The 26,235-nt window shown below is 33.6% G+C and overlaps 1 protein-coding gene across 2 annotated transcripts in view; it reads left to right on the top strand.

Moving 5' to 3' along the window:
- The first annotated feature begins 18,241 nt into the window (after positions 1-18,241).
- LOC118205157 (uncharacterized) overlaps positions 18,242-26,235 on the top strand; it is a 61,147-nt gene continuing 53,153 nt past the window's right edge. Inside the window, exons 1-2 of one of the 2 annotated variants that reach the window (XM_085813206.1) lie at positions 18,242-18,400; positions 25,255-25,566. In XM_085813206.1, coding sequence (XP_085669332.1) covers positions 25,268-25,566 — 299 coding nt within the window. In that variant the 5' untranslated portion in view covers positions 18,242-18,400; positions 25,255-25,267. Of the gene's footprint in view, positions 18,401-20,606; positions 20,630-25,254; positions 25,567-26,235 lie in introns of those variants that run through there. The other variant, XM_085813207.1, reaches the window with a different exon arrangement.

The raw sequence follows: 26,235 nt of genomic DNA, 5'->3' as shown, positions 1-26,235 counted from the left end.
ACGGTTGCCCAAATGCTCTCCAGCTAATACGAATCAAATTTGTTGACTTTTGGTTTCTCCGTGTCGGGAAATAATCTGCTCCTTTAGTTGGGTATAAGATCAGGATTTATGATGACATCGCGACTCATGGGAGCTGCATTAGGAGGAGAATTAAGAAACACAGTATTTTATTTTCAATATGGCGATAGGCTTAGGAGAAGCCAAATCGAAAGTAGCTTTACACATAGGAAACCACAAAGCAGGAACAGCATTGAAAAATGAAGAATGGAATTTTTACTGCCGATGTTTCCGCCTCCACAGAATAAGAAATAAAAGTAGGCTAGCGTGCAGATTCGGGTCACCATGTTGTAGTTATGATGCAGATGAGTTGCGATGAGATGAACACTAATTCATTTCTATAAACAATATTTATTTGAAACACAAAATATGGCATCCTTAACCTATGGCAAGCGCTAGCAAGAGATGGCACAGGTGAGCCTATGTCTCGTTAACTGGTGCAACAGGAGAGAAGGAGAGAGTTGAAGAGTGACTTCAGCGGCACTACTACTGAACTAAAATATGCTCACTTCAGAACATTTTCGTATCTGATAGGTGGGTGCAAACTTTTCCTCAAATAAGCAAAAGATGCTTAGATTTTCAGGTTTTGAAGCAATATTCTAAAGTTTGTATTCTTTCCAAGAATCCATAAAATGCAGCACATAATAAAAGAATTTAGTTACTACCCAATATTCTTCATGTAGGCAAAGTAAAAATCTAGGTTTAGCAATTAGATAATGAAGGCTATGGTAAATTGTGATGAAAAAAGTATATTATGTTAAATTTTATGAAATGGTATAAAAAGATTTAGATGTTGTGTAGGATAACTTCATCAGAGAAATATTAGTAACTGTATCACGGTGAATGTAGTTTTTTAAGTATGTCGTTACTGAATAAGAAGGTTAGAGTAGATGGAGTAAGCATAACGCCACAAAAATTACGCCAAGGAAATATTAATAATGTAACGTCACGACATACCATGGCCAGGCCCGCGCCAAGCCTAATCGGCGCCCTCTCCTCGTGCAAATGTCTAGCACGCACCTTTATGTAGTGATGATATTAAAGAGACATTGCTTATGGTTAACATTTAAAATGAAGCATTATTGACATAATAATATGAAAAAATCAAAAGAATTACATTTTATCTTTTGTTTAAATATGCAAACATTTTTGTACTTTGTTAAAACCCACACTCAAATATATTTATTGAAGAGTTATACATACATTTATGTTATAAAAAGCCGCCTAACCGGTATAGTGGTTAGCGTTGCTGACTCCCTTGCCGAAGAGCCCAGGTTTGAATCCCGGAGAAGACACGGATGTTTGTAAATGTATAGTGTCCGTGCGGCATGGGAGGAACTCTAAATATGCGAGGCGAAAGTCCTCTCGAAAGGTTGGAGATAGGGAAAGAGGGGTGGGAGACGCTCGGACCCGTCCCCGAGGGTGCTCTTCATCAAAATTGAGGGCGAAACTGAGCTAAATTGCACTGTCACCTGTAAGGTGCTCAAGGCCGTTGCCAACGACAGGCGTATCTTGAGCTCCTTGCCACGAGGAATTCCGTGCTCTTTGGCTGACTATAGGTCAGACAAGTGAGCATTGGTGAGCACCAACAACATGTTATAAAAACGTAACACTGCCAGCGAAGTGAAATGCTAAACGCATTGGATCCCAAATATATTGCTGAGTACTATTTATTAGCTTACAAACAAATTAATTTAGATATCTAATAAATTTGCACTGAATAAATTATTGTTAGCGTCGTAGTTTACGACAAAGTTCAAACTGAGATTACTACAAAGCATAAAAAATGCTTTAGGGCTGATATCTAGGGATATATCCAAAATGCTTTTCTGAACACTATGTTGTTGACAACGCTATAGCGTAGTTTCAACCGGTGATACTACATTTCCTCCAAAAGTTTGCAAAAGTTCCAATTCATGCATAAGATTTATACTATTTATATCGCTTTGAATTTTATCAGTTAATGCTTTTTGCAGTTTTTGACGTAAGTTGAGCTGATCTTGTAAATATATGTAAACCAAAATTCTTAATGCCGATGCGTAAGTCCTTACGCATCGGCATTAAGCATTTTGTGTCTACTGTTGAGATCGTAGTAATTTGCGCAACATTTATTTTTTTGTGATTTTTTGTTTTGGTGATTGCTTGTTATTATTGTTATTCTACATAAAAAAATGTAAGTGCAGTTACATATTATGTTAAACTTATGTTAGCTTTCGAATTCTGAAAAGTGACGATTTGAGCATAATTACTTGAAAAATAATTTTTCACAGTTTTAAAGGTTCTTAGATGCATCAACTGGCGTAGAATAAATATATTGAAGAAAATGAGGACGGAAATCACGAATGTTTAGCTCATATGATAATGATTCTCAGAAACTTATGTAGATTCTGATAACGAAAGTAAGAATGACATAAATTGCTTTATTAGAAACAAAATTATCGGGAACGATTAAAAAAAAAATGAAGATTTTACCCAGCGAAAATGCACACAAAAACGAAAATGCGCTGCGCAGAATGTGAAAAATATTTGTACCTATGTGAAAAATACTGTTTGTGGAACGCACAACACTTTCTCCAAAGTACTGCTAACATTTCTTGTTGCATTTTTTTTCGGTGTCTATAGTGCTAATAAAGAAAATAAAGAATCGATGCTGCGTAAACATTAGAGCTGATAAAGAAAATAAGAATAGACTCAGAGATAAAGTATCTTTAATATGTAATATAAATTTCTATTCCTTTAAGAAATTTTATTTCATAAAAGCATTTGCAGAAATTAAAAATTTTAATAAGCATATTTTTTCATGTTTGATCCTAAAATTTACTATTGGCACAAATGTAACACATTTTCTGAAGGTTTACAATTTTTTCTTGAAAAAAATCCGAATCTGCTCTTTTGAACCCAGTGCGCGCGCTCATGTAACTCATATGAGCGCGCGCGCTCGCGGGTTAACATAATATGTAACTGCACTTACCTTTATTTTATGTAGAAAACAAGAACAACAAGCAATCACAAAAAAGATAAATGTTTCACAAATTACTACGATTGCAACAGTAGACACTAAATAAGGATTAAGCAGTTCGTCGAATGGGTCTACCCTTACATACGCATCGGCGTCAAGTATCTTCGCGTTGAAATAAGACAGACGAGAACACCAGAGACTACTCCTTCCCTAGTCATAACTTTCGGTCAAGTCAGACAGTGTGCTAGGAGGAAAGGGCGCGAGGCCGCTAACCTATTGGGCGAGCCAATGAGCTAAGCTGAGACAACAGGAATACCTAGCAACTCACATTCCACGTTCCCGTTCTAGAGAGATGGTAAAAACGTCTGCCATCAACAGGAGAGCAAAACGAAGTCACTTAAACACTGTCAAATAGACCGGACCACCATTCAGGATTGCTAACACTACGTCATGATATACAGATGTTGGCTTTAGGCGCCCCCAGGTTGAAACCAAGGAAGGATATGAATATGCAGTTTTGAGGCTCGAGGCGCCCATCGGATACATCAAGCAGTTTAGAGGCTCGCTGAATTCGCCAATTCCATCGACAGGGGTGTTTCGTCTCGGACAACCATGGCTATATGACTATATAGCTTCACCACAACTAACGGAACGGACAAAAAAGTACCATACGGTCCCGGTCGAGCCTGAAACAGCCATCGCCAGCGATGACTCCAGTCCTGTAGAGACTGATTTTAAACAACCGTGGCCGAGACTGCCCAGGTACAGATCCTAAACAGTAGCTTCCCAGGTTTTACCTGAGTCGACCACCGGAGGGGTGATCAAATAAGACAAGAATTTTCCTGTTTATACAGGCAGCGAGACGAACTGCTTGTTTTAATCACTCGGCGCCGTCGTGCGTTGAACGACCTTACACCTATTGTCGGCGCGGTCCTGACCATGCCACCATACAGTATACGGATGAGACTACGAAACATATTGCCAAATAAAATTACTTGAGGGGAAATTGACTTTGAGAGCAAATACTAACGTCCACAGGTTCAGAAAAGTGTCCTTAGGCATAATTTGCATAAATACAATTGAAACATCCAACAGTCTTTTGAGTTTTATTATGTATACATTTTTCTTATAATTACCATTAACACATTTTCATGTACCTACATTTTACTAAATTTGAAACAGTTATTTGCAATCCTTCTGATTTTTCTACGTACTTAGCCAAAAGTCATTTATGTTAAGTATTTAAATTAGAATGGGAGACTTTAAACGTTCAATGATAAATAGTTAACATGTCGACAACACCGACAAAGATGTAAACAAAACCAGCCAGAAGTCTACATATCACAGTTGCTGTGATAAATCGTGACGTTTCATGACTTCCTTTTCATCGCATGGGACATACGGGGACAGGCTTACTCCATTTATTTTAACCTTCTTATTACTGAAATATTTATTAAAATTATTATTAAAATATGTAAATCAAAATTATAATTTAAACTAATGGTAAAACTTTTCATTCTCTCTCTGTGTTCATAAATTCATAAAACTTCTCTTGATTGTGTCATTTCTAAACCTTTCCTTTTTCCATGACCTGCGCAGCGCTGATGACGTAATAATTGTTTCCTCAGAACAACCGCCCAATCAGCCTTCTCAGTCAACTTTCTAAAATAGCTGAAAGAGTTATTCTTTATCATCTTAATCAAATTATTCCACAGAGCTCCTACATTCCAGAACAGTTTGGCTTCCGTCATCTTCACGGTACTAATCACCAGCTGCTTCGTGTCATTGACTATATTACTGACGGTTTCAATTGTAAGTTCCCTACCGGAGTCATTTTCCTTGATATTGCGAAAGCTTTTGATAGGATATGGCACCGTGGACTTATCAAGTTAAACTTCCCCGATTATTGTATTAGACTTATTGCTTCCTAACTCCAAGACAGATTCTTTGCAGTGAAAATTGGCAGTTCTGTTTCTTCCACGAGAAAACTTTTCGCTGGAGGGCTTCAAGGATCTGTACTTTCTCCTTTCTTTCTTTCTTCGTCTTATTTACATAACATTTAAATACGATATTCCTAAGAACCCACAAATTATTATTACGATATTCCTAAGAACGATATTCCTAAGAACCCACAAATTACCATAGCTCTTTTCGCTGATGATACTGCAATTATGAAACTTTTTAACTCAAACCAAAACTGTTCTCTTCGTGTGCTTCCATCTTACGTAACTACGCATTTCAGCTTCTGTTTCTGCTATGGCTGGACGTAATTTCTCTATGCTGCTTCCTATTGCAATAATATCAAAAATGTAAATGTTCTTGACTCGAAACTTCTCAGCAGCCTTGCAACTGAATTTCTCGCAAGGCGTCTGACTGCAGTCGACGCCGCGGCTCGCAAAGAACACGCAAGAAAGAGATCCAACGAGTTATACTTGGCAGGAAGCAGGGACAGCAGCTGAAATTTCGTTTGAGTTTTCGTTGCTTTATGTTATAATTGTTCTTTATTCCATAAATTATGGTTTAATATTTTTAATTTTATAATTTCTGCATGCCATCTTACCAGATTTAAACTGATGATGTATAATCCGGAAAAATCGATAATCCGGAATCACCGAAGTCCCGACGAGTCCGGATTAACGGCTTTTGACTGTAATTATTGAAAAGACACACAAATTCTGTTTCAAAAGCAAAACAACGTGAGTTGCTTTTTACGTGAGTAAATTATGAGTTCCGAGTCTCAGTTTAGCCATGCTTGATCTGTACATAAAATGTATGGCATATAATTATAAAAAATAACTTCTAAGAAATGGTATATTCTTAATTTGTTTTAAGAATATGTTCTGAAAATTATTCAGATTTTTGAAGTTTTCAAAAAACAACACTTCTTTTTTCACTTTCATACAATATATAAATTGCTATTTCAGTGTCGATGAAGTATCAGACTTTCAATACTCAGCTACATAAATTTCTATCCATAAATATTGTATATAAAAAATGCACTAAGATATATATGTTCTGCTTTAACACTCAGAAATAATACTTAAGCGAATTTTACTGCATTTTCAAATACTGCATTTTTAAAGTAAATAATAGAAGCATATTTCTATCGTAGTTATATGAGAATTGAATAATCTGAGATTATAGTATAATTAGTTATACGAGAATATCTGAAATAATATATTCACAAGCATACACATAATGTTTCAATACTTGGGTTTTCAAAGCAGAAAAAGTTGTAAAATAATACACATCCAGAAATAAGTGTCAAAAGTAGCTAGTTATCTGATACATATGTAAATCATATGAGCAGGAATGTTATATATTTATACATATATAAAATCGGATCGAAAAATTTAGCAATCAGATACCAAAAAAATATAAACACATCTTAATCCCGTTTTTCCCCATGTATTTTCCTTTTCTCCTTAGCACCTATTCGCCAAATGATATTTACTTCCGTTGGCATAATGAAATGTCACCCATATCCTTAAAGGAGCCAAGTTGGCGCAACGAAGGCTGTTCTCCGAACCTTATCCAATTTTTTTTTTTTTTTTTTTTTTTTTAATTCTGACTTTGATATTGATTTCGTTTTTTGTTATTTTATATAAAATAAATAAAATACTTTTCCCTGTTCTTTTGTTGTTGTTGTTGAAATAATGAATTCGAAAACAAGTTTTACAAAAAATTCGGTTTTTGTATAAACTCTAGCACGATTAGAGTGCCAAATGAATAGTGGCCGAGGACGCTGCGATCACCGAGGCAAGCGGCTGCACGTTCGCAGCGCTCCGTAAAAAAGTGAAAAAAAATTTTCCTTTCCCCTTGGTGATTATCAATTAAATTACTTTAAAATGGTGTTTTTTCTACAATACCTATATCATTCCAAAGAATTTCGGCTCCGATGTTGACGAGAATAAAACACCGGGCAATGTAAGGATACACTCCCAAAGCCTGGAATTTTAAGATAAGTACTTTTCTTTCATCTAAACTAGATCAAATTTCTATAAATAAGTGCCTTTAAATCAATCAATTTTAATTTTTCATCAGTTTAAAGCATTAAAAAATACTTGAAATTGCTCATTGCCTGTGGCTTCCTTTGTGTATTAATTCCAAACAGACGCCAACGTTATCAGTAGTGATGAGTCGGTACTACCGAACCGGGTATTTTGTAAAGGGTACTTAGTTGTAACGAGTACTGAAAATCGGTACATCCAAGTACCCGTTACTTCAGTACCGAAATCGATCCTTTTCCGTATTCGTTGCTTCTGTACCGAGACGGGTACTTTTCGGTGTTCGTTACTTCTGTACCGAAACGGACTTTTCGGTATTTGTTACTTCTGTAACGAAACGGGTGCTTTTCGGTATTCGCTCCTTTGTAACGAAAATATGCGTCTCATCTCGGTATTTCGGTATTCGTTACTGGAGGATCGATGAGGGTTCAGCTCACTTCGGTTTTGGTACGAGGACAGTAGTATCTGGTTGTATTTATGAAATGGTGATATGCCCTCCTTGTGTCCATGAATGACCTTGAAACAGGGCATGGAATGGCAAACGTGAAAGGGGGGAACTTCCGTTCCGTTCGTCACGGAGACTAGAGTTTGAGGTAGTATAATTAATTGCCTTTGTGTGAGCGGGAGGACGAGTGTGAAATACTGGAAATTTTTCGAAAGGCCGTTCGTTGTGTGTGGGGGGGAATAGAAGCAGTTGGAGTCACTGTCGCCGGCATTGCTCGCTTGTGATTGGAGTCGGTATAGTCAGGAGGAAAAGGGAGGGGAGCGCTAGATGATTTCCAATCCGAATTGTGCATGTTTTAATTTTTCATCGTTTGTAGAAGAAAAACTGCGTGGATCTGAAATGATTGATTTGGTAAGTTGCTGTTGTTGGATTGGTGAATGGAATCAACTATCAACTAGATTACTTCCTTTTCATCAACATATTTTTAGCATAGATCATGAGAAATATTTTTCGTTTGCTTGCTTAATAGAGCAACGTAAATCATATGATCCTTTTTTATCCCACTGTGATCCTTTTTTACTTCAGAAAATGTCACAGCATCTAGTGGATCACTAAGCCAATCAACATAAAATACAGACGCAATTTTAAACTTTTCTAATGAAAGAACAAAGATAACTGACCCACTTATGATAATTCTTCCCCCTTCTAAAAACAGATTTTCATCTCGCCAAAAACTAAACCCAGGTCACATGCCTAACGCAGGATTGTCAACGCCTGCTTTACCCCCCAGGACGTGACGACGCTCCTCCGATAGGAAGAGAGGTGAACTTTGACCTGGCAGTCCGAGTCTTTTTTTTACTCCCTCTGCATGTTATTTGAGGTGGGGGAACTATCGAATAGAACACCGGAAATTATCCGGACATGTTTATGTAAACATACATGTCCCTCCCTTTTTTTTCCTTTGCGTTTTTTGCTCTTTCATGTTTGATTAATAGAATCATTATGCGATGTTGCACTTACCCTTTTCACAGCGTAGTGCTGATTTTAGAATTTGCAGCTGGAGTGAACAGCGGAAGTCGTTAATAGAATTTTTTTATGATTATCTGACGATGCTGATGACCATCTCCCAACTTCGTCACTTTTCCCATAAGATTATTATTGTCTCTTACTGGTGAGTATCGGTACGTTATAGAATTGCTTAGTCTCTATCAGTTTCTTACGCCTCAGAAAAAAAATCGAATTACAAAATATCTAGTAAGAAAAGGAAATTCAGCTTAGTTTGGCATCACTTTTCCTATACTAATGAAGACGAAAAAGTTATGTGTGACATTTGTAAAGACCTTTTATCCATCAAAGGTGGTTCAACAGGAAATTTTAAAAAAACATTTGCAAAGGAAGCATCCTTGTGTAAATCCTGCACGAGAAACGCGCTTTGCCGAATCAAGATGTTGATGATATTGATGCCGCTCCAGCCCGTTCTGTCGTCACTAGCCCTGCAGATGGTGGGCAACCATGCACATCCCAGCAGACTACACAACTTACGGTAGACAACAGTGCTTGTGATATTGTTGGTGTATTTTCACAAAATTCCCAGTCCAGCATAATGCAGTTTGTCCAGAGAAATACGATGGATGTACATAAAAAAGTAATCGATCGCGCACTGATCAAAATGGTATATAAGAATTTACAACCAATAAGTATCGTAGAAAATGAGGGATTCCGAGAATACTCAAAGGCCTTGAATACAACCTATTCCTTACCTTCACGGAAAATGGTTTCTAAATCCTTGCTTCCTGCTGCTTATGAAGAAAAAAAGAATAGTTTAAAAAACGTTCTTAGTGCTGTACAAAATATCTGTTTGACTGTAGACTGTTGGAGCAACCAAAAGGCTGAAACTTACATGGCCGTGACAGGTCATTTTATTAACGAACACATGCAAAGGAAAACGGTACTGATTGACTGCTCAACTTTTGATGAACGTCATTCAGCCAAAAATATTGCAGAAAATATCATACACATTTGCCAACGATATTTTTCGATGGAAAAAGTGTCTTTAATAGTGACTGACAATGCCAAAAATATGATTAACGCTGTCGACAGCGAACTAAAGTTAAAACATTTAGGATGCATTGCACACTCTCTCAATTCGGCTGTCACAAATTCTCTAAACGAGGTTAACGACCGTCTAACGAAAATTAGGGATATTGGAATAATTTACAGAAGTAATATCGCTGCAAAAAATCTGCGAAAATATCTGTGCTCTAGCGAGAAGAGAAAAGACTTAAAAGTCATCTTAGATGTGAAGACTCGTTGGAACAGCACGTTTTATATGGAAAAACGTTTCCTTGAACTGAAAGACGCTATTCGTTCTACAATGGGTTTGATGAACGACCCCCCAGAGGCTCTTGATGTGCCAGAATGGGATAGTATCCAACATCTTTGTGACGCTTTGAAACGTTTTGAAAAGGTGACTTGCGAGTTTAGTTCGGAAAAATACTTGTCAGCATCTATGGCACCTGTGTTAATCGGCGGACTTCAAAAAACCTGGGAAAATCTGCTTAGTAAAAGTGTTAATGAACAAGTACAAAATGTGGTACTAGTACTACAACGTGAATTGGATAATAGATTTACAACTATCGATTCAAGAGAAGACATTGCTCAAGCCGCTTTCCTTGACCCCCGAATAAAAAAAATTGGGGCTCAAATGTGATGTCGCCAAAAAAAATTGAAAGTGATATCATCTGTGAGTTATCGGTAGTTGCACAAACTACCCATAATCTTGTTGAGGATGTGGAAGGGGATTATGAACAGATAGACGAATCATCGGTTTGGTTCGAGTTTGGGAGTAAAGACTCTCGAACTTCATCAGCTCCCGCAGCAGACGCGGCGATCGACAAAGCTGCGGCAGAAGTGAAAAGATACCTGCAAGAGCCCATTCTTTCCAGGAAATCTGATCCACTGGAGTGGTGGGAAAAGAATAAAAATTTATTTCCTAATTTGTATGAATTATCACGGAAAAAAGTAGTCCTTGTGACTACTTCAGTGCCATGCGAAAGGCTAAAGCTGGATTAATACTGAATGATCGGCGAAACCGTTTGAGTGGACAAAAGTTGAAACAACTAATTTTCTTACATTACAATTATAATATTTAATCATTTGTTGACCCTCTTAAAATTCCAACATAAGTTCAGCTTAAAATGTTTATTTCTATGTTTATTTTCGCTGCATTATTTTCAAAACTGTTTCTGGGAGTCAATTTTTTATGCTTAATTTTTCGTTACATATTTTAAGTGGTCTTTATAAAAAAAATAGAAGGAATTAAATGCCTAAAATTTCCATAAAGTTAAAAAATTTGATACTTTTTATAACATTTTGCGCAGCCTATCAAAGTTTTATTTGTTTTCATTAAATGAAATATTACTTCATTCGAATGTCAATTTCTTTAAAAAAAATATTATTTTGAAATTGTATTTAGATTATTAATATAATATAAAGTTCTACAGTTCTATTATTTACTTAGCTGTACTTACATATGTTAAGTTCTCATATAGTTGAAAGCATGCTATCTTATTTTCTAGTGTTTAAATCATCTTAAATTTAAATTTATATATCGAATGTACTTATTGAATTCATATAAGGCGATTTTACAAATATTTTTGTTGCTTTTTGCTGTTACAGCATCCAGATATTACGTTCTCTTAGTTTTAAAGACATGCTGCCTTATTTCCTAGTGTTTTTAATAATCTTTCACTCAAAATTCTTATGTCGAATGCGCTTTGGCTGTAATTTGAGTTTTAAAAATATTTTTTACCATTCTGTTGCATTTTTGTGTTTACAGCAGTTACTGCATTCATGTATTGCGCTCCTCACAGTTTTAAACCCTTTGCTATCTTATTTTCTAGTGTTTTTTGATAATCTTCAATTCAAAATTGTTATATTGAATGTGCCTTTTAAAATCATATTGTGTGTTTTTAAAAATATTTTTAACCATTTTGCTGAAATTTACTTATTACTGTAGTACATCCAAACATATTACATTATCTCACTTTTCAAAACATACCTCATTTTCTAGTGCTTTTGGTAATTCAAAATGTTTAAATCAAATATATATGTTTATGCATTTTTTAAAATCATATTTTTTGTTTTTAAAAATATTTCTAATCATTTTGTTGTTTATTGTACAGTGCCAAATCTGCAAAGGTACAATTTTAACTCAAAATAAACCTAAATGTAATTTAAAAAGGAACAGTATAAACTTTTCTGTGGAAAACCTCTTCAACCATGTGTATATGAATAAATGCGTAAATTTTATTTTATGCCAGTATTGTACAATTAAACACACAAGGTCATTTATGTTATATTTAATGTTTAAATTATCTTACTTTTTTATTCAGAATTTTTAATATATATAGGGGAGAGTAGAGAGTAAGAGATTTATCTTTTTTAAAATTTGGTACCTTGAATAAGTTTTATTTCGCAGTGGTACTGAAGGTCATTATCTTATCTATAAGTGGGATAAAGATTTGTGATTATTTTAATTTCTAGACCCTACGCACCCCTATGCCCTTTACTACCGAATTGAAGGTATTAAACGACTTCTGTGGTATGTTATTAATAAAAAATATCATATTAAATAAAAAATATCATATTAAAACAGATTGATCATTAAATTTCTGATATTTACTTAGGAAATTGCATCCTATCGGATTGCTACACAGCTAGTTATAGTTAATTTTCTATTTTAAATTTATTGCGACATTTTTACTCATAGTATAATGTTGTATCAAAATTTCTATTTCCCAATTTTTTTCCCTTTGTTTCCCTCCAACAACACAACACAGCCGAAAAAAACATAGTGTACTCTCCCTTCCTTCAATATCATACAAAGAAAATCTTCCAACGTTTTTCAAGTACGCAACTATGTTCATTTGGGGTTGTCCATAAATGATGTCACACTTTTCTGCAACATTTTGGACCCCCCTCCACCTCTTTGTCACAAAGTGTCACAGTTCAACATACCCCGTCCCCCCCCCTTTGTCACATGTCACGCAATATTACGTAAACTTATACTTGCAGATCAAAAACGTAGCACTATGTTATAGATCACATTTCAGACTTTATTTTTAAATTTAAACTATATGTTTTAATGACATCTGTAAATATAACAATAATAATGATTCGTGCACTTATTTTCAGGTTTCGTAGCGGTCCTTACAAGTGCTTATAAATCCTTATATTTGAAAATAAAATATAAAGGCCCTTATAGGTTCTTTTTCTTTAAAGCCCTTATTTTTTGTTTTTAGTGCTTATTTTTTGCTTTTAGTGCTTTTTAAATGAACGCGCATTTCCCCTCCCCCGTACCAAAGCCCAAACTAAATAAACAACTTTTCTTCCTTATATGGAACGTCAAATGGTGAATCATACTCCCGGAAATTGCTTTTCCCCCTTTCTCTGCATTAACGTAACCTATTGTGCGCGCGAGAGTACAGACAGGTGCACGTCGTTCTATTGGTCAAAGAATTGCAAAAACCGTAGAAAATTCCGGTACATTCGGTATTCTTTTCCTCCCACCCAAATACTACACACATTTGAATTTCTATCAAGATTTTAATAATTTGCATTCTCGTTCCGCGTGGTCAGTTCATATTCGTGTTTATTATGTTCGTTATGCTTATATTATGAGCATATGTATGAATATTTATAATAATATAGTTGCAGTAGCTGCTGAAGTGTAGATAAACTTCCAAAAATGGGTGTATTTTTACACAGATTAGCTTTCTAAGGAATAATATTCGGAATGGCTTAAATAAAAGGAAAGTAATCGAATAGTCAGAATTTTTTTTTCCAATACCAATACATTATACAGTACGGAGGTTGGGAGGTTCTCCTCTTTCTCCACATAATCTCTAATATTGAAGCAGCGGACCTCCCCCCCCTTTTTTTTTTTTTTTTTTTTTTTTTTTGTCACTGTCCTATCTTGATTGAATAGGACTAAAAGTTTTGCGGTCTACCCAACCCAAGCAAAGAATGATTCTATTCGGGAAAGTTAACACAGTATGCTCAAAATTAGAATCAAACACACCCCAGATTAGTAAGTCTCTTTCTTTTCCTTTATTTAGTTCTTTATTCTCCGAATACCGGCAGCTGTTGATTCTGATTGCGTAATATCACGTATGGAAGAATTACGCCGCACGTATTGCGCAATAACGTATTTTGCAGAGATAATTAATTTTAATGTTCAGCCTGAGATTTATTTATGAACACTTAAAAGAGTTTTACTGTGCTTTCTAGGCAGAATATTTCTCAGTTCCGTTGGTCTATTTTTATATGATGCACATATCGAAATGTCAAAATCATTTATTTAGCCGAGAAATCTAAAGAATGGCTACAATCTTCCCCTCCCCCCCCCTCCTCTTTTTCCAGTTACTCCCGACTATACGGAATATTCGGCAATTTCCGAGTATGCGGGTTAGTTAAGCTTTTACTGTTAAAGGATGACTGCATGAAGCAATTTCCCGTCTCCTAATTTCAGAAATGTTCCTCTTTTTTACTTAAATTACTTTGCTTGGAATATATGTTAAGGGAAAACTGTTATGCAATGAAAATTTAGAAAATGTTTAGAATTTTGATTTAAGTTAAATTATTTAAATATTAATATGAGTGGGAAAATTAATTGTATTTGTTATTAGGTGCCATGCGAATACAATTAATATGGCTTATTATTATTTATTTTCTATATTTTGAACTGAAATTTCATCATTAAATCTTGTAATATAGTTTAGTTCTGCATAGTTTTTTTTTCCTCTCATTGTAAACTAATTCTGTAAATTGAACTGTCATTTAAAATTTAAAAAAAAAAAAAAATCTGATGTGTACACCACATGACTTCCTTGTATTGGAATATTAAATTATACGCATTTTTTCTTGCATTTCATTTAAACTTATTGGATTGAATTAAATCTACTTCGCCGACAGCGCATAAACCACAATAGAATAAATACATTCTTTAAAATTCACTCTAGTATTTGTTTACCATAGCGACACTCTGGCTCTAGATTCACTTAATAGTATTAACAATTATATGACAGTTAACTTATAATAATTAAATAACGGAAACTAAGTTAACTGTTATATAATCCAATAATTATATAACAGATAACGTTTGTATTTCGTTCATATTATAACTCATAATGCTCAAAATTTATATCATTTAAAGAATAGAATTATCTAATCGTTGCCACATGTTCTATTCAAATACTATAATAAGCTAGAATGATGTATAAAACAAATTAAGCAAACAAAACAAAAAAGAAACAGTTTTTCACAGACGATTGAGTATTTCTCATTTAATTAATTCAGTTCTCACTTCGCGAGAAGGTAAAAATACATAAAAACTCAAAATATCTATATTAAAAATTACGAAGTAAATCTCATACACTTATTTCCTCGAAAAAATTCCAGAAAGAATTAAGCATGATTTAATTGGCAATAATAAATTAATGCGTTTTCTTTGTTTTTGCGAAACTAAGTTTCTCTAGACTGGCAACAAATCCACTAGTCTCCTGTTTCAAATGTAAACATCAATGGCCGCCATTAAAAACAGGCTTAGCGGCAATTAAACAACTTTAAAATTGCTGATAATTCTAAAAATATTGCACACAGATTTACTAAAGGCATAAAATCCTTAACCGGAAGATAAAAACAACATAATTCAACTATTTTTAAAGCAAAAAATGTACAATTTACAAACATATGAGATTAAGAAACTGAGATCACTGAGCCGGGTAACAGTGTGGATATATATATAAATATATTTATATACGTTTGGTGCGGCCGATTGCAACCAAAATACGAGGTGCACATCTACATGTTATAGCAGTCCTATATACAAAATTTCAACGTTCTGAGGCTATTCGTTTTTGAGTTATGCGAGATACATACGTACGCAAGTACGTACATACGTTCGTACAGACGCCAGGAAAAATTCTCTTCAGAATTAATTTTAAAGCAGTTTTATAATTTTTTTGAAGGAAAAGAGTATTTTATTCTGTCCTTACGTACAGATATCACGTAAAAACATCGTTAAATTGCATTCGATAGCGGTCAAAATGGATGTTTTCGTTGAAATATGCTGCCTGAAACTTTTCGCGATTACAATACTTCCTTTTTACTTCGTACAAGGAAGTAAAAAAGGTTAATTGTTTTCTGGTTGAGGTAATGCTCATTCTCTTAATAAATATTGCATTGCTCATATTTTAGATTGCAAGTATAATTTTTCTTTTAAGGTTATGCAGTTGTGTGTAATGCAATTAGACAGGTGCTTATTTTTTTTTTCTTAAAACGTGCTTGAAAAGTGCTTATACGTGCTTATTTTTTAACTAAAATGTGTGGCTACGAACCCTGATTTTGTATCAAATAAAAGAAAAGTTTACAGCAAAAAAACATAGTTAATACACAATAGCAATGAAATTACAATTTCTGCCGCTACCCTATTCTCAAAACCTACTCTGAATGCTTTTTTTTTTTGGAAAGAAAGGAAATTAAGTAAAAAAAAATCACATGAATGTTGCTTTCGCCCCAAATAAGGAAATATCTTCAAATTTTGGTAATTTTAAAATAACTTCAAAATTCAATCTGCTGATTTTAAACATTTTTATTTTAATCAAGATATGATGTCACACTTATTTTTACCCCCTCCCCCGGCTTGTCACAAACTGTCACAATTTCACTAACCCCCCTCCAAGCGTGACATCATTTATGGACGACCCCTTTCACGAAATTGATAGAGCACCCATTGATTTTGCTGCACCTGTACACAAGACACAACCGAAAGCGAAAATATTTCCACCCATCCACTTTCCGCGCCAATCCTCCCAACCCCCACTGGCTATCAAAGACAATCTACACAAACCCAACACCAGAAACAACCCGCCGCGCTTTCCTGCTCCTCAGACACTTCCGTAGTTGACATGTTTTCTGATATTTAAAATCTTACTCCGTACAGATAAAATCAAACACGTGGTGACGCGGCAGAGTTCCTTCAGTGCGCAAAATCGTTTGCTGCGTATTTCGGTAATCCAAATCATTACTAGGGCACTTCGGTACTCCAAATCGTTACTAGAGTACTCCTGTACAGCAAACCGTTACTAGGGTACTCCGGTACAGCAAACCGTTACTCCGGTATTTCGTTACTTCGGTACTCCAAATCGTTACTTGGGTACTCGGTACTTGAAATCGGTTTTCGGTACTTTACAAAGTAACGGTTACTTGACTAACGGGTATTTTGTACCGGGTACTTGTCTGTACCTGTTACTCTCGTACCGGGTACAAGAAAGTACCGAAGTTGACCATCACTAGTTATCAGTTCACGTCTGTCACCACTTACAAAGCCCTTAAGGAATCTCGTGAGAGGGAAAATTTGGGGATGAGAGGGAAAATTTGGGCATCGCGCTATTTCTCTCTTGGATCTTCTGAATTCTCTTTTCTTTTTAGATCGCTTAAATATAGTTTCGCCTTTAAATAATATTATACCTCACCAATTTTTTCTCATACTGTTCCTTGCTATCTGTAAAATGTTCATATCTAAGGGATGGTTTCTTCTTCACCGCCTTAAATGAATTCTTAGAACTATGAGCTTATATAAATAACAGTGTGCCTCACTATGTTACTAACATTAATTAACTAGTAATAAATTATGATAGTAAAATAATTAATCTTGTAATAAATTATGATAGTTAAATTAATAAATACTGTTTAATTTTTGTTTTTAATACATATACTCAGTAATTTACACACACATGTATATATATATATATATATATTTTTGGTGTGTGCGGTTGTGGTCTTGTATTGTATATGGTTCTATGTTGTTAGTCTGCTGCTGTTTTTTGAAAAATGTATGAAAATGTTGGGAATGAAAATAGCATAAGTTACTTTGGTTAAATTAATATATACTTTTGTTTGATGACTTTTGTTGATATCTCAGGATGCAAGCATACATATTACTTTATATTCCATGCTAAATACTTTGATACGAAGCATTTTAACACCGTCAATATTTTTTTTTTCCCCAATAACACATCTATTCACCATTACCAAACACACTCACTACACCCACACACACCTGTGAGACACTATTTATTGTAAATGAAGACAGATTCTTCTTCTTTTAACTACACTCATGGACACAATCGTATTTTAGGATATTTTCTACTTCTTTTCCTTTTCTTTCTATAGGCCCTTCCCCCCCCTCTAATATTTTTGGGCCACTTATTTTAAATTGTATTTTGTCCCATCTTTTCTTCCTGGCCTTTTGAACTTGTACAAGATATACGAAGTTCCTTTTTACTCTCCTCAAATACGAAATTGCCCCTCTTTGCTTTACCTTTTCTTCGCACCTATGCTTGATTTTTCACCCATCGGTGCAGAAAGACTTAGCGAGTGCAAAACAAGACATCTGTCTACTTTGTCTGTCTGTCTGTCTGAATAGTGGCCAAAAATGTGAATTCAGATAAAAATGGAATTAAAACTGCCTCGACTGCCAAGTTTCTTAGATATTACAAACTCAACATATTAGCATACTTCCTCTTCAATATGGATCTACGATCTAGCCTATTTATGTATTAGGCATCAACAGTGCTCCGTCTTTTTTTTTTTTTTTTTTTTTTTTTGTTTTGTTTTCATTACAGATATACATATATATGCCTACATTTGCATATATATATACATATTATTTCTAGTGGACAGACAGTTGCTAGAACATTAACATAGAAGCAGATCTGCGTTCTGATAAAATATTTGCGTTAAAGTAAAACCGCGGAGTATAAAGCATTATACTCCGCGGGTAAAACCTTCTGACTTAAAATTGGCAACAATCCAAATAAATTATTTAGCCATTCACAAAACGGTGAAATTTCAGCGGGAAATTGTTTGGTAAGTATATTTTCCTGTATAATTTAGTATTAATAAAAAAGTAGTAAAAACGAATGACCAAATTAGTCAAAAATAGTGCTTTTAGCTGATGATTTTTAAAATTGAATATAAATAAGAAAGGAAGTTTGAAACTTAGTAAAAGTCGTTAAAAACATTTGGCGTATCCTGTCAAAATTCTTGTAAACACTATGTAATGTGAGTGATAATGCAAATTTAAAAATAATTTTTAAAAAAATCTACAGAATAATTCAAAAACGTGCACAAAAATATAATTGTTAATATTCTCTGTTCAAAGATTCAAACAGATCTTGTCAAGGGTTTCAAACTTTCTTTCTTATTTATATTTATATTTAATTTAGTATAAATAGCCATATAAATCCTATCATGTAGGACTTTAACTTTTAGTCTTACTTAATTTTTTTTTTTTTTTTCCTTTAGAAGGTTGACACAACTTTTGATATTCTCTTCAAATGTAATTTACGTGGTTTCTGGTGTCAGTTACATTATTAAGATTCTTTGTGCGATATTTGTATGTATTTGTTTGTGCCATCTTTGTATGTAAGATCTAAAAACAGCTCACAGATTATTTTTTTTTTTATTATTTTATTAAGGAAATGAAAATTTTGTAATGCAAGATAAAAAATACTTTAACTGAATTTTAAATTCCGCTTACTAAATATTTATCAAAACATACATAAACAAGAATAATAACATTGCAAAGATCAACCTATAGTTCCTCCAAAAATCTCTTATTGATTGTTTATCACAGTCTGTTTTTTCAAAGATTTTTGCAAATATTTGCCTCTGATAATTAGCTTTAAAATTTAAAGTAACACCTTGGTCTGTCGGTTGGATTAATGCAGTTGTGTTAGGTGGCAAGAAAACCTTCAACTGAAATGCATGTTATTGAGTCCGATAAATCTGTTGGGTGGCTTGGAGCATTATCCTTTAAAAGTAGCACGTTTGGATGAGAGATTTTTTATTTTGCAATAGCATTTAACAGACAGGCAAAAACATTCAATGAACCAATTCTGGAAAATTTTCATAGCTATCCACGATTTTTTTTAGACTCGCAAATTACAGGTAAAGTTGATTTTGATATTCCTTTTCATTCCTTTCATTGGATTTTGGAATGATAACCAAGAAGTCGCTTCAATTTGAAAAGTGTTAAGTGATCTTTCGCAGCTTTAAATCCTGGCACACGTTTTTCTTCATGGGATAGAAATGCATGTTTTGGCATGCTTTTCCAAAATAGGCCCATTTCATCGACATTAAAAACTGATGGCTGATCTTTACTGTGCTCACTACTCCTTGGTTTCTGCCTGAAAAATTCGCCAAGTGGTATTGGTTGATCACGAAATAGATTTTTCAGTAACCCTAATGTTGATAGTGTTGGTGAAACTAGCTTTGGGGGAAAATGTGGTTCCCCCCCCATTAAAAAAAGGTAATTTCTGCGAATATCACCAAACATGTTGTGATAAATTAAGATTTGGGCTAGTTTTTGTAATAGTAACCCTTTTGTGTGGACCAGAATTTTCTTATGCTTACGATTCTTTTCAATTGCTCTGTTTGGTTGCACGGGCATTGATGTTGTATTTTGACGTGGATACCATCATTTGAGTATGTCTGAGGTAAGTAAGAGGATGAATGTTAATGGTTTGGACGCTATTATACATATTTATCCGCCATTAACAGCGGATGAGCCTGTTAATCTCAATAATCTTTGTTAAAAGATGTCTTGCTTAATGTTTATATGTTAGGAAATATGGGTTGATCTTTACAATATGGTAACTGGTAGTTTGGTGACATTTTGGAGGCGATAAAGGTTACTACCTGGGACTTTGGTAATAATGTGAGCAGTACTCAGTTCCGATTACGCATTATTTTGCGTGAGGGAAATGAGAGATCATGGGATATGTCATGTGATATTAATGGACGAATTACGGTTCTTTAATCGGAAAAGGGGGGAAATCAGAAAAAAATGTGGAAATTTTGTATTTAGCTTTATTCTGTGTTGTGTGAAACAGTGTTGTTTAATTTTTGGATCCCATGGCCCTAACTAAAGTGAATTCGAAATGGGTATTTAGACATTGTGATAAAGAGAAGTTTGCTTTTTATTTAGCGGAGGAAGTATGGAGGAAAAATTCGCAGAAAAAATCTTTCAATAATTTTATTGAATGAATTAGAAAAGTGTATCCGCCACGTAATCAAGATTCTGAAGAAGATTAGGTAAGTTAGTATTTTTAATTATTTGAGGATATTATTTTTATGCATTGTTCTAAATGTAAGGTGGAAAGGAATTTGGTATTATTGGGAAAATTGTTATTAGCAATGATTTAGTTTAAAGTAATTAGGATTGTAAGGTAATTTTTATTAATTTAATGTATGTGCTCATTTATATTTTAAGTAGTGTTTTTGAATTTAATTATATTTTAATTAATTGATAGTTATTTTGTGAATTTTATGTTTGTAGGAATTTGGTATACGTTTTAGTTGAAGTAAACGTGCATGGAAATAATTTAAATATCTGACAGTAAGTAATTGTAATGGTTGCGGTATGAATTCGTTGGTGGCGTTTATAATATAATAGATGATTTAGAGGTGAAAGTTTTTGGATATTTTATTTATTTTATATGTGGAAATGTTCATAATTGGAAAGGGTAAATACTTTTTCGCGATCAGGTAATTTCATATATGTTCTTTTTACCGGGTTTAAAGATTGAGAAAATTGTCATGTAATTTCGTGAAATTTTTCTAATTTATGAGAAAAAAGCAGTGTACATGGATATAGTGAAGAGTGTGCGCAATGCCATTTTTGTTCAATTCTGGGATGTTTTTTTAAGTAAAAATAAGTCGGCATGTACATGGTTTATGTGTATGTATTATTTTGAAAAACGCGTAAGGAGTATGGTATTGTGCAATTTTTCCCAATTTTGCAGTGAATATTTGTCATGATTAAGCAGTTTTGTTTGATAAAATTTCTAGCATAAGTGTAATTCGGCTACTAGATTGTTGGAAGAAGTGTTCAGTAGATAAAAAGAAAAGAAACATGTCTTTGCTTCGTGAAGACAAAATGGCGGCGGGGAAAAAAAAATAGAGGGTTGCTGTTGAGAGTTGGTTGCCAAATTTTCGCCAAAAAATCGCCAAGTTACCATAATGTAAAGATCAACCGAAATATGTATTTTTGCTTATTTATTACTCTGTTTGTGTATTTGTGGTTATTGTTAGTTAAATAGTGCCAAATTTTTTCTGCTTAACATGATAGTTTTAACTTTGTTTTAGCTTCCTGATTTTGTTTAAGTAGATTGATGTGTACATGGACAAAGTTAAGGCAGTGTGCAATGCCTATTTTGTGCAATTCTCTGACTTTTTTTAAGCTAAAATAGGTCGATGTGTACATGGATACTGAGTTTGTGTAAGCCTTTGACTTCTTGTTTCCGTTTTGTAACGGGCGGAAGGATTGGCACCATCTTGAAATTGGTGCCGATCCTTCCTGACGCCCTTGGTGTCAAAAAAGAAATTATTTGCCTAGGGGTACCGTAGAGTAAATTGTAACCAAAACTAATTCTTGAGGATAGTTTCCTCATTCAATTATTTTTCTAGGAATTCAGCCACTGCTTTGCCAACTTTACCTGTAATCCACTTGCTGCTTCTCGTGTAATATGTATGCTATGAAGATTATTTCGATGTTTAAATCTATTAAACTATTTTAAACTTGCAACAAAAGTTTCAGTTGTGTTACCCATTTCAATCTGAATGTGTTTTAAAATTCTTGTTACTTTTTCCATTATGATAGCTTGGCTTAGTGGCATATTGTATTCGATTTCATAATCGATCCATATCGAAGGTCATTTTTCCATCTCCTCTATCGTATTACTTCTAGAATGGGTTATTCTAGTTGCAGAGGTTCTTGTAGTTGTAGTTACTGATGACACTATTTTTTCTTTATTCTTGAAAAGTATCCTTATTGTTGAAGTTGGCAAGTTCAATGCTATACCGATTTTGACACTGACATTCACCACTATCTAATCTTCTAAGCACTTCATTTTAGTTTCTAGTAAAATGCTTTTTCTTGTCACTTTACTTACATCACTTTACATCACTGTTTCTTATTATCACCCATATTAAAAACTAAAAATTTATAATATTTATCATTATTTCGATCATTAGATCACATAAATTTATACTTATAATGACAACTACAAATGTTTGAAATAATAAAAAAAGTTTGTGTAACACTGGAGAGAAGAAGTAATGCAGATAAATTACTTTTGATTTCTGGAAAGCTCAATGCTGCATGCAGTTTTTAGGGAATCCCACTATTCCAATAAAAATGCTTTAAACAAAACATCATTAAGTGGGGTCATGTTGTATGTATGTGTTCACGTATGCAGGTATGGACATACATGAGTGTATATATACACACCTCAGCTCCATTAACAAAAGAGTAACTAATAAATTTCTATCGGAAATATTATTTCGCTCAAAATCAAGGTAAGGAAAAAAACTGCCTACCCCATTCTCACAAAAAGGTGGAATACTTGTTTCACTATTTCAGTTAATAGTCATTCGAAGCATTTTAAAACTCATTTATTGTCTTTAGCAGGTAAAGCATTTTCATTCAGTTGAAAGGAAATGTTTATCTTTTAATTACTTGAATTCAGAACATATTTTATTTTCATTAACATTGAAAAATGAGCATGAACAACACACCATGAAAACTATAAATGGAGTTAATTAATTTACACTGTGATATAAATCTTATGCAAAGATACATTTTATTAACTTTCCTTTGCACATGTGAAAAAATAAATACACTCTGTTACGAATTTTTGCACTATGAATAATTGTTTGAGGATATATTTTTATGAAAAATTTTTTTAGGCTTAGAAATTATTATTGAACCTGATTGACCAATCAGCATCTACAATCTACGATGAAGCTAATTTCTAGTGCCCACCAGTGGCCGAGCGGTAAAGTCGCTGAACACTAGTAGTTCGGTCCGAGGTTCAAATCCCGCGAACGGGCTGGCCGCATGGGCGTTTTCGTGGTTTTCCTCATGTGTAACGTGTATACGAGCCAGTTTCCCTTAGAAAGTCCTCCACGAAGGCATCCCTCCCCTTAGGCAGATAGCCCTCATGTGCTTTGCCATAATTAAAAACAGCCACAGCTACAGCAGCTAATTTCTAGTAATTTTTCTCCTGTTCATAGACATTATGTAAACAAATTGGTACTGTTCTGTTATTATGACCGAATTCAAAAATGTATGTGCATGTGTATGTATATATATGTATACACACATATATATTCATACTTATGTATATAATGTGTGTATATATGAACACATTCATCCATTCGTATAAGCATACATACATATATTTCTGAATCCGGTCCTGATAGCAGAACAGTATCCATTAAAATGTTTAAAATAAATTAAATGGTTGATCTTTACATTATGGTAACTTGGCGCTTTTTTGGCGAAAATTTGGCGACCAACTCTCCTACAGCAACCCTCTATTTTTTTTTCCCACCGCCATTTTGTCTTCACGAAGTAAAGACATGTTTCTTTTCTTTTTATCTACTGAACACTTCTTCCAACAATCTACTAGCCGAATTACACTTATGCTAGAAATTTTATCTAACAAAACTGCGTAATCATGACAAATATTCACTGCAAAATTGGGAAAAAGTGCACAATAACATACTTCTTACGCGTTTTTCAAAATAACACATACACATAAACCATGTACACACCGACTTATTTTTACTTAAAAAAACATCCCAGAATTGAACAAAAATGGCATTGCGCACACTCTTCACTATATCCATGTACACTGCTTTTTTCTCATAAATTAGAAAAATTTCATGAAAACACATGACAATTTTCTCAATCTTTAAACCCGGTAAAAAGAACATATATGAAATTACCTGATCGCGAAAAAGTAATGAACATTTCCACATATAAAATAAATAAAATATCCAAAAACTTTTACCTCTAAATCATCTATTACATTATACACATCACCAATGAATTCATACCGCAACCATTACAAATACTTAGTGTTAGATATTTAAATTATTTCCATACACGTTTACTTCAACTAAAACGTATACCAAATTCCTACAAACATAAAATTCACAAAATAACTATCATTTAATTAAAATATAATTAAATTCAAAAACACTACTTAAAATATAAATGAGCACATACATTAAATTAATACATACATAAATACCCATTTCGAATTCACTTTAGTTACGGCCATGGGATCCAAAAATTCACGAACACTGTTTCACACAAAACAGAATAAAGCCAAATACAAAATTTCCAGATTTTTTCCGGATTTCCCCCTTTTTCCGATTAAAGAACTGTAATTCGTCCATTAATATCACATGACATATCCCATGATCTCTCATTTCCCTCACACAAAATAATGCGTAATCGGAACTGAGTACTGCTCACATTATTACCAAAGTGCCAGGTAGTAACCTTTATCGCCTCCAAAATGTCGCCAAACTACCAGTTACCATATTGTAAAGATCAACCAATTAAATTTAAGTAATATAGTATATTTTATAAATTATTAAAAAGTGGTTGAAAACATAGCCTTAGTTACTTGGAACTTGTTTGGCTTAGATTGTTCTTGTACATAAAATTGTTATCCCTAAATTTTCAGATTATTGCTGTTCATCTCTAGATTTGAGCTAGCAATCTCTATTGCTGTGAAAAATGTCATCGAAGCTGCCAAATCATGTTACCGTATTCTAAAAATCAGCCCTTTTTTTTAATCATAATTTCTTATTATTGGATATGGGTGATAATTCAGTCAATAAAATTATTTGTTTTATTACAGATTCATTTTAATTATGGTGGGAAGACGTAAACGTCGAATTAAAAAGGAAATAGATCCAACACTTGCAGAGAAGAAAAAAGTGATAGAAAAACTCTGGCAAAATTTTCGTCAGGATGCTGAAAGTTATAGAGCTCATTTAAAAGCGTGCTGTGATAGGGAATGTGACAGAATAAAGAAAATGTATGATGACAAAATTACAGCTATGCCAGCGCATTTGCGGAAAATGACTATTGCTGAAATTATAGCCCTACAAGAAAAAGAAAATTCATATAATCCTGTGGCTTCAAAACAAGAAACTGCTTATCGTGAGCAGTAAGTATAAAACCTTTGTAAGATATTTGTTTCTTTTCTTTATTTTGATTGCATCCATACTCAAATTGCAGATAACAAATATCTTAATATAAATTTATTTAATTATTTTATTTTATATCTTAGTGTAAAGTTAAATGTGTGTTTCTGTTCTTTTCATAGCTTTGAAAATTTGTGCATAGATTTTCATTCTACAGAAAGTACTGCTTATTTGATGACATTTATCGTAGGCTATTTTGATAACATTACATAATGAGAAAAAATTATGCTTCAAAATTGCAATGGAATTTACCTTATTTATATGACTTCAGATTTTAATTAGAAAACAGTTATTAATAGCAGAATGTTGATAAGGTTACTGGTTATAAGCCAGCTTGGCATGTTTTTAAATAAATCGCCAACTTGCCAGATCGTTGCATTTTGACGGTTGCGATTTTGAACGGAACCTGTAAACATATAAAAAAAGGTGAAATCTGCAAAGAAAGTGGCAGTGAAGAGAAACCAAAAATTATTGTATTTTAAAGCAAAGTAACATGTATGTTATAATTTTATCTATATTAAGAATTTTAAATGCTACCTATCTCTTATTTAAAAACTGGAGCAACAAAAAAGAAAATTGTTATATCTCGATGAAAGAACAGTAGTATTTCATATTTAAAAATCGACTGACAC

The sequence above is a fragment of the Stegodyphus dumicola genome, chromosome 3 (assembly GCF_044657685.1).
Source record: "Stegodyphus dumicola isolate Sdum_Otavi_A_Nest chromosome 3, ASM4465768v1".
Classification (NCBI taxonomy): Eukaryota; Metazoa; Arthropoda; class Arachnida; order Araneae; family Eresidae; genus Stegodyphus; species Stegodyphus dumicola.
The sequence above is the reverse complement of the archived record's forward strand: the minus strand, read 5'-3'. Positions and strand labels throughout refer to the sequence as shown.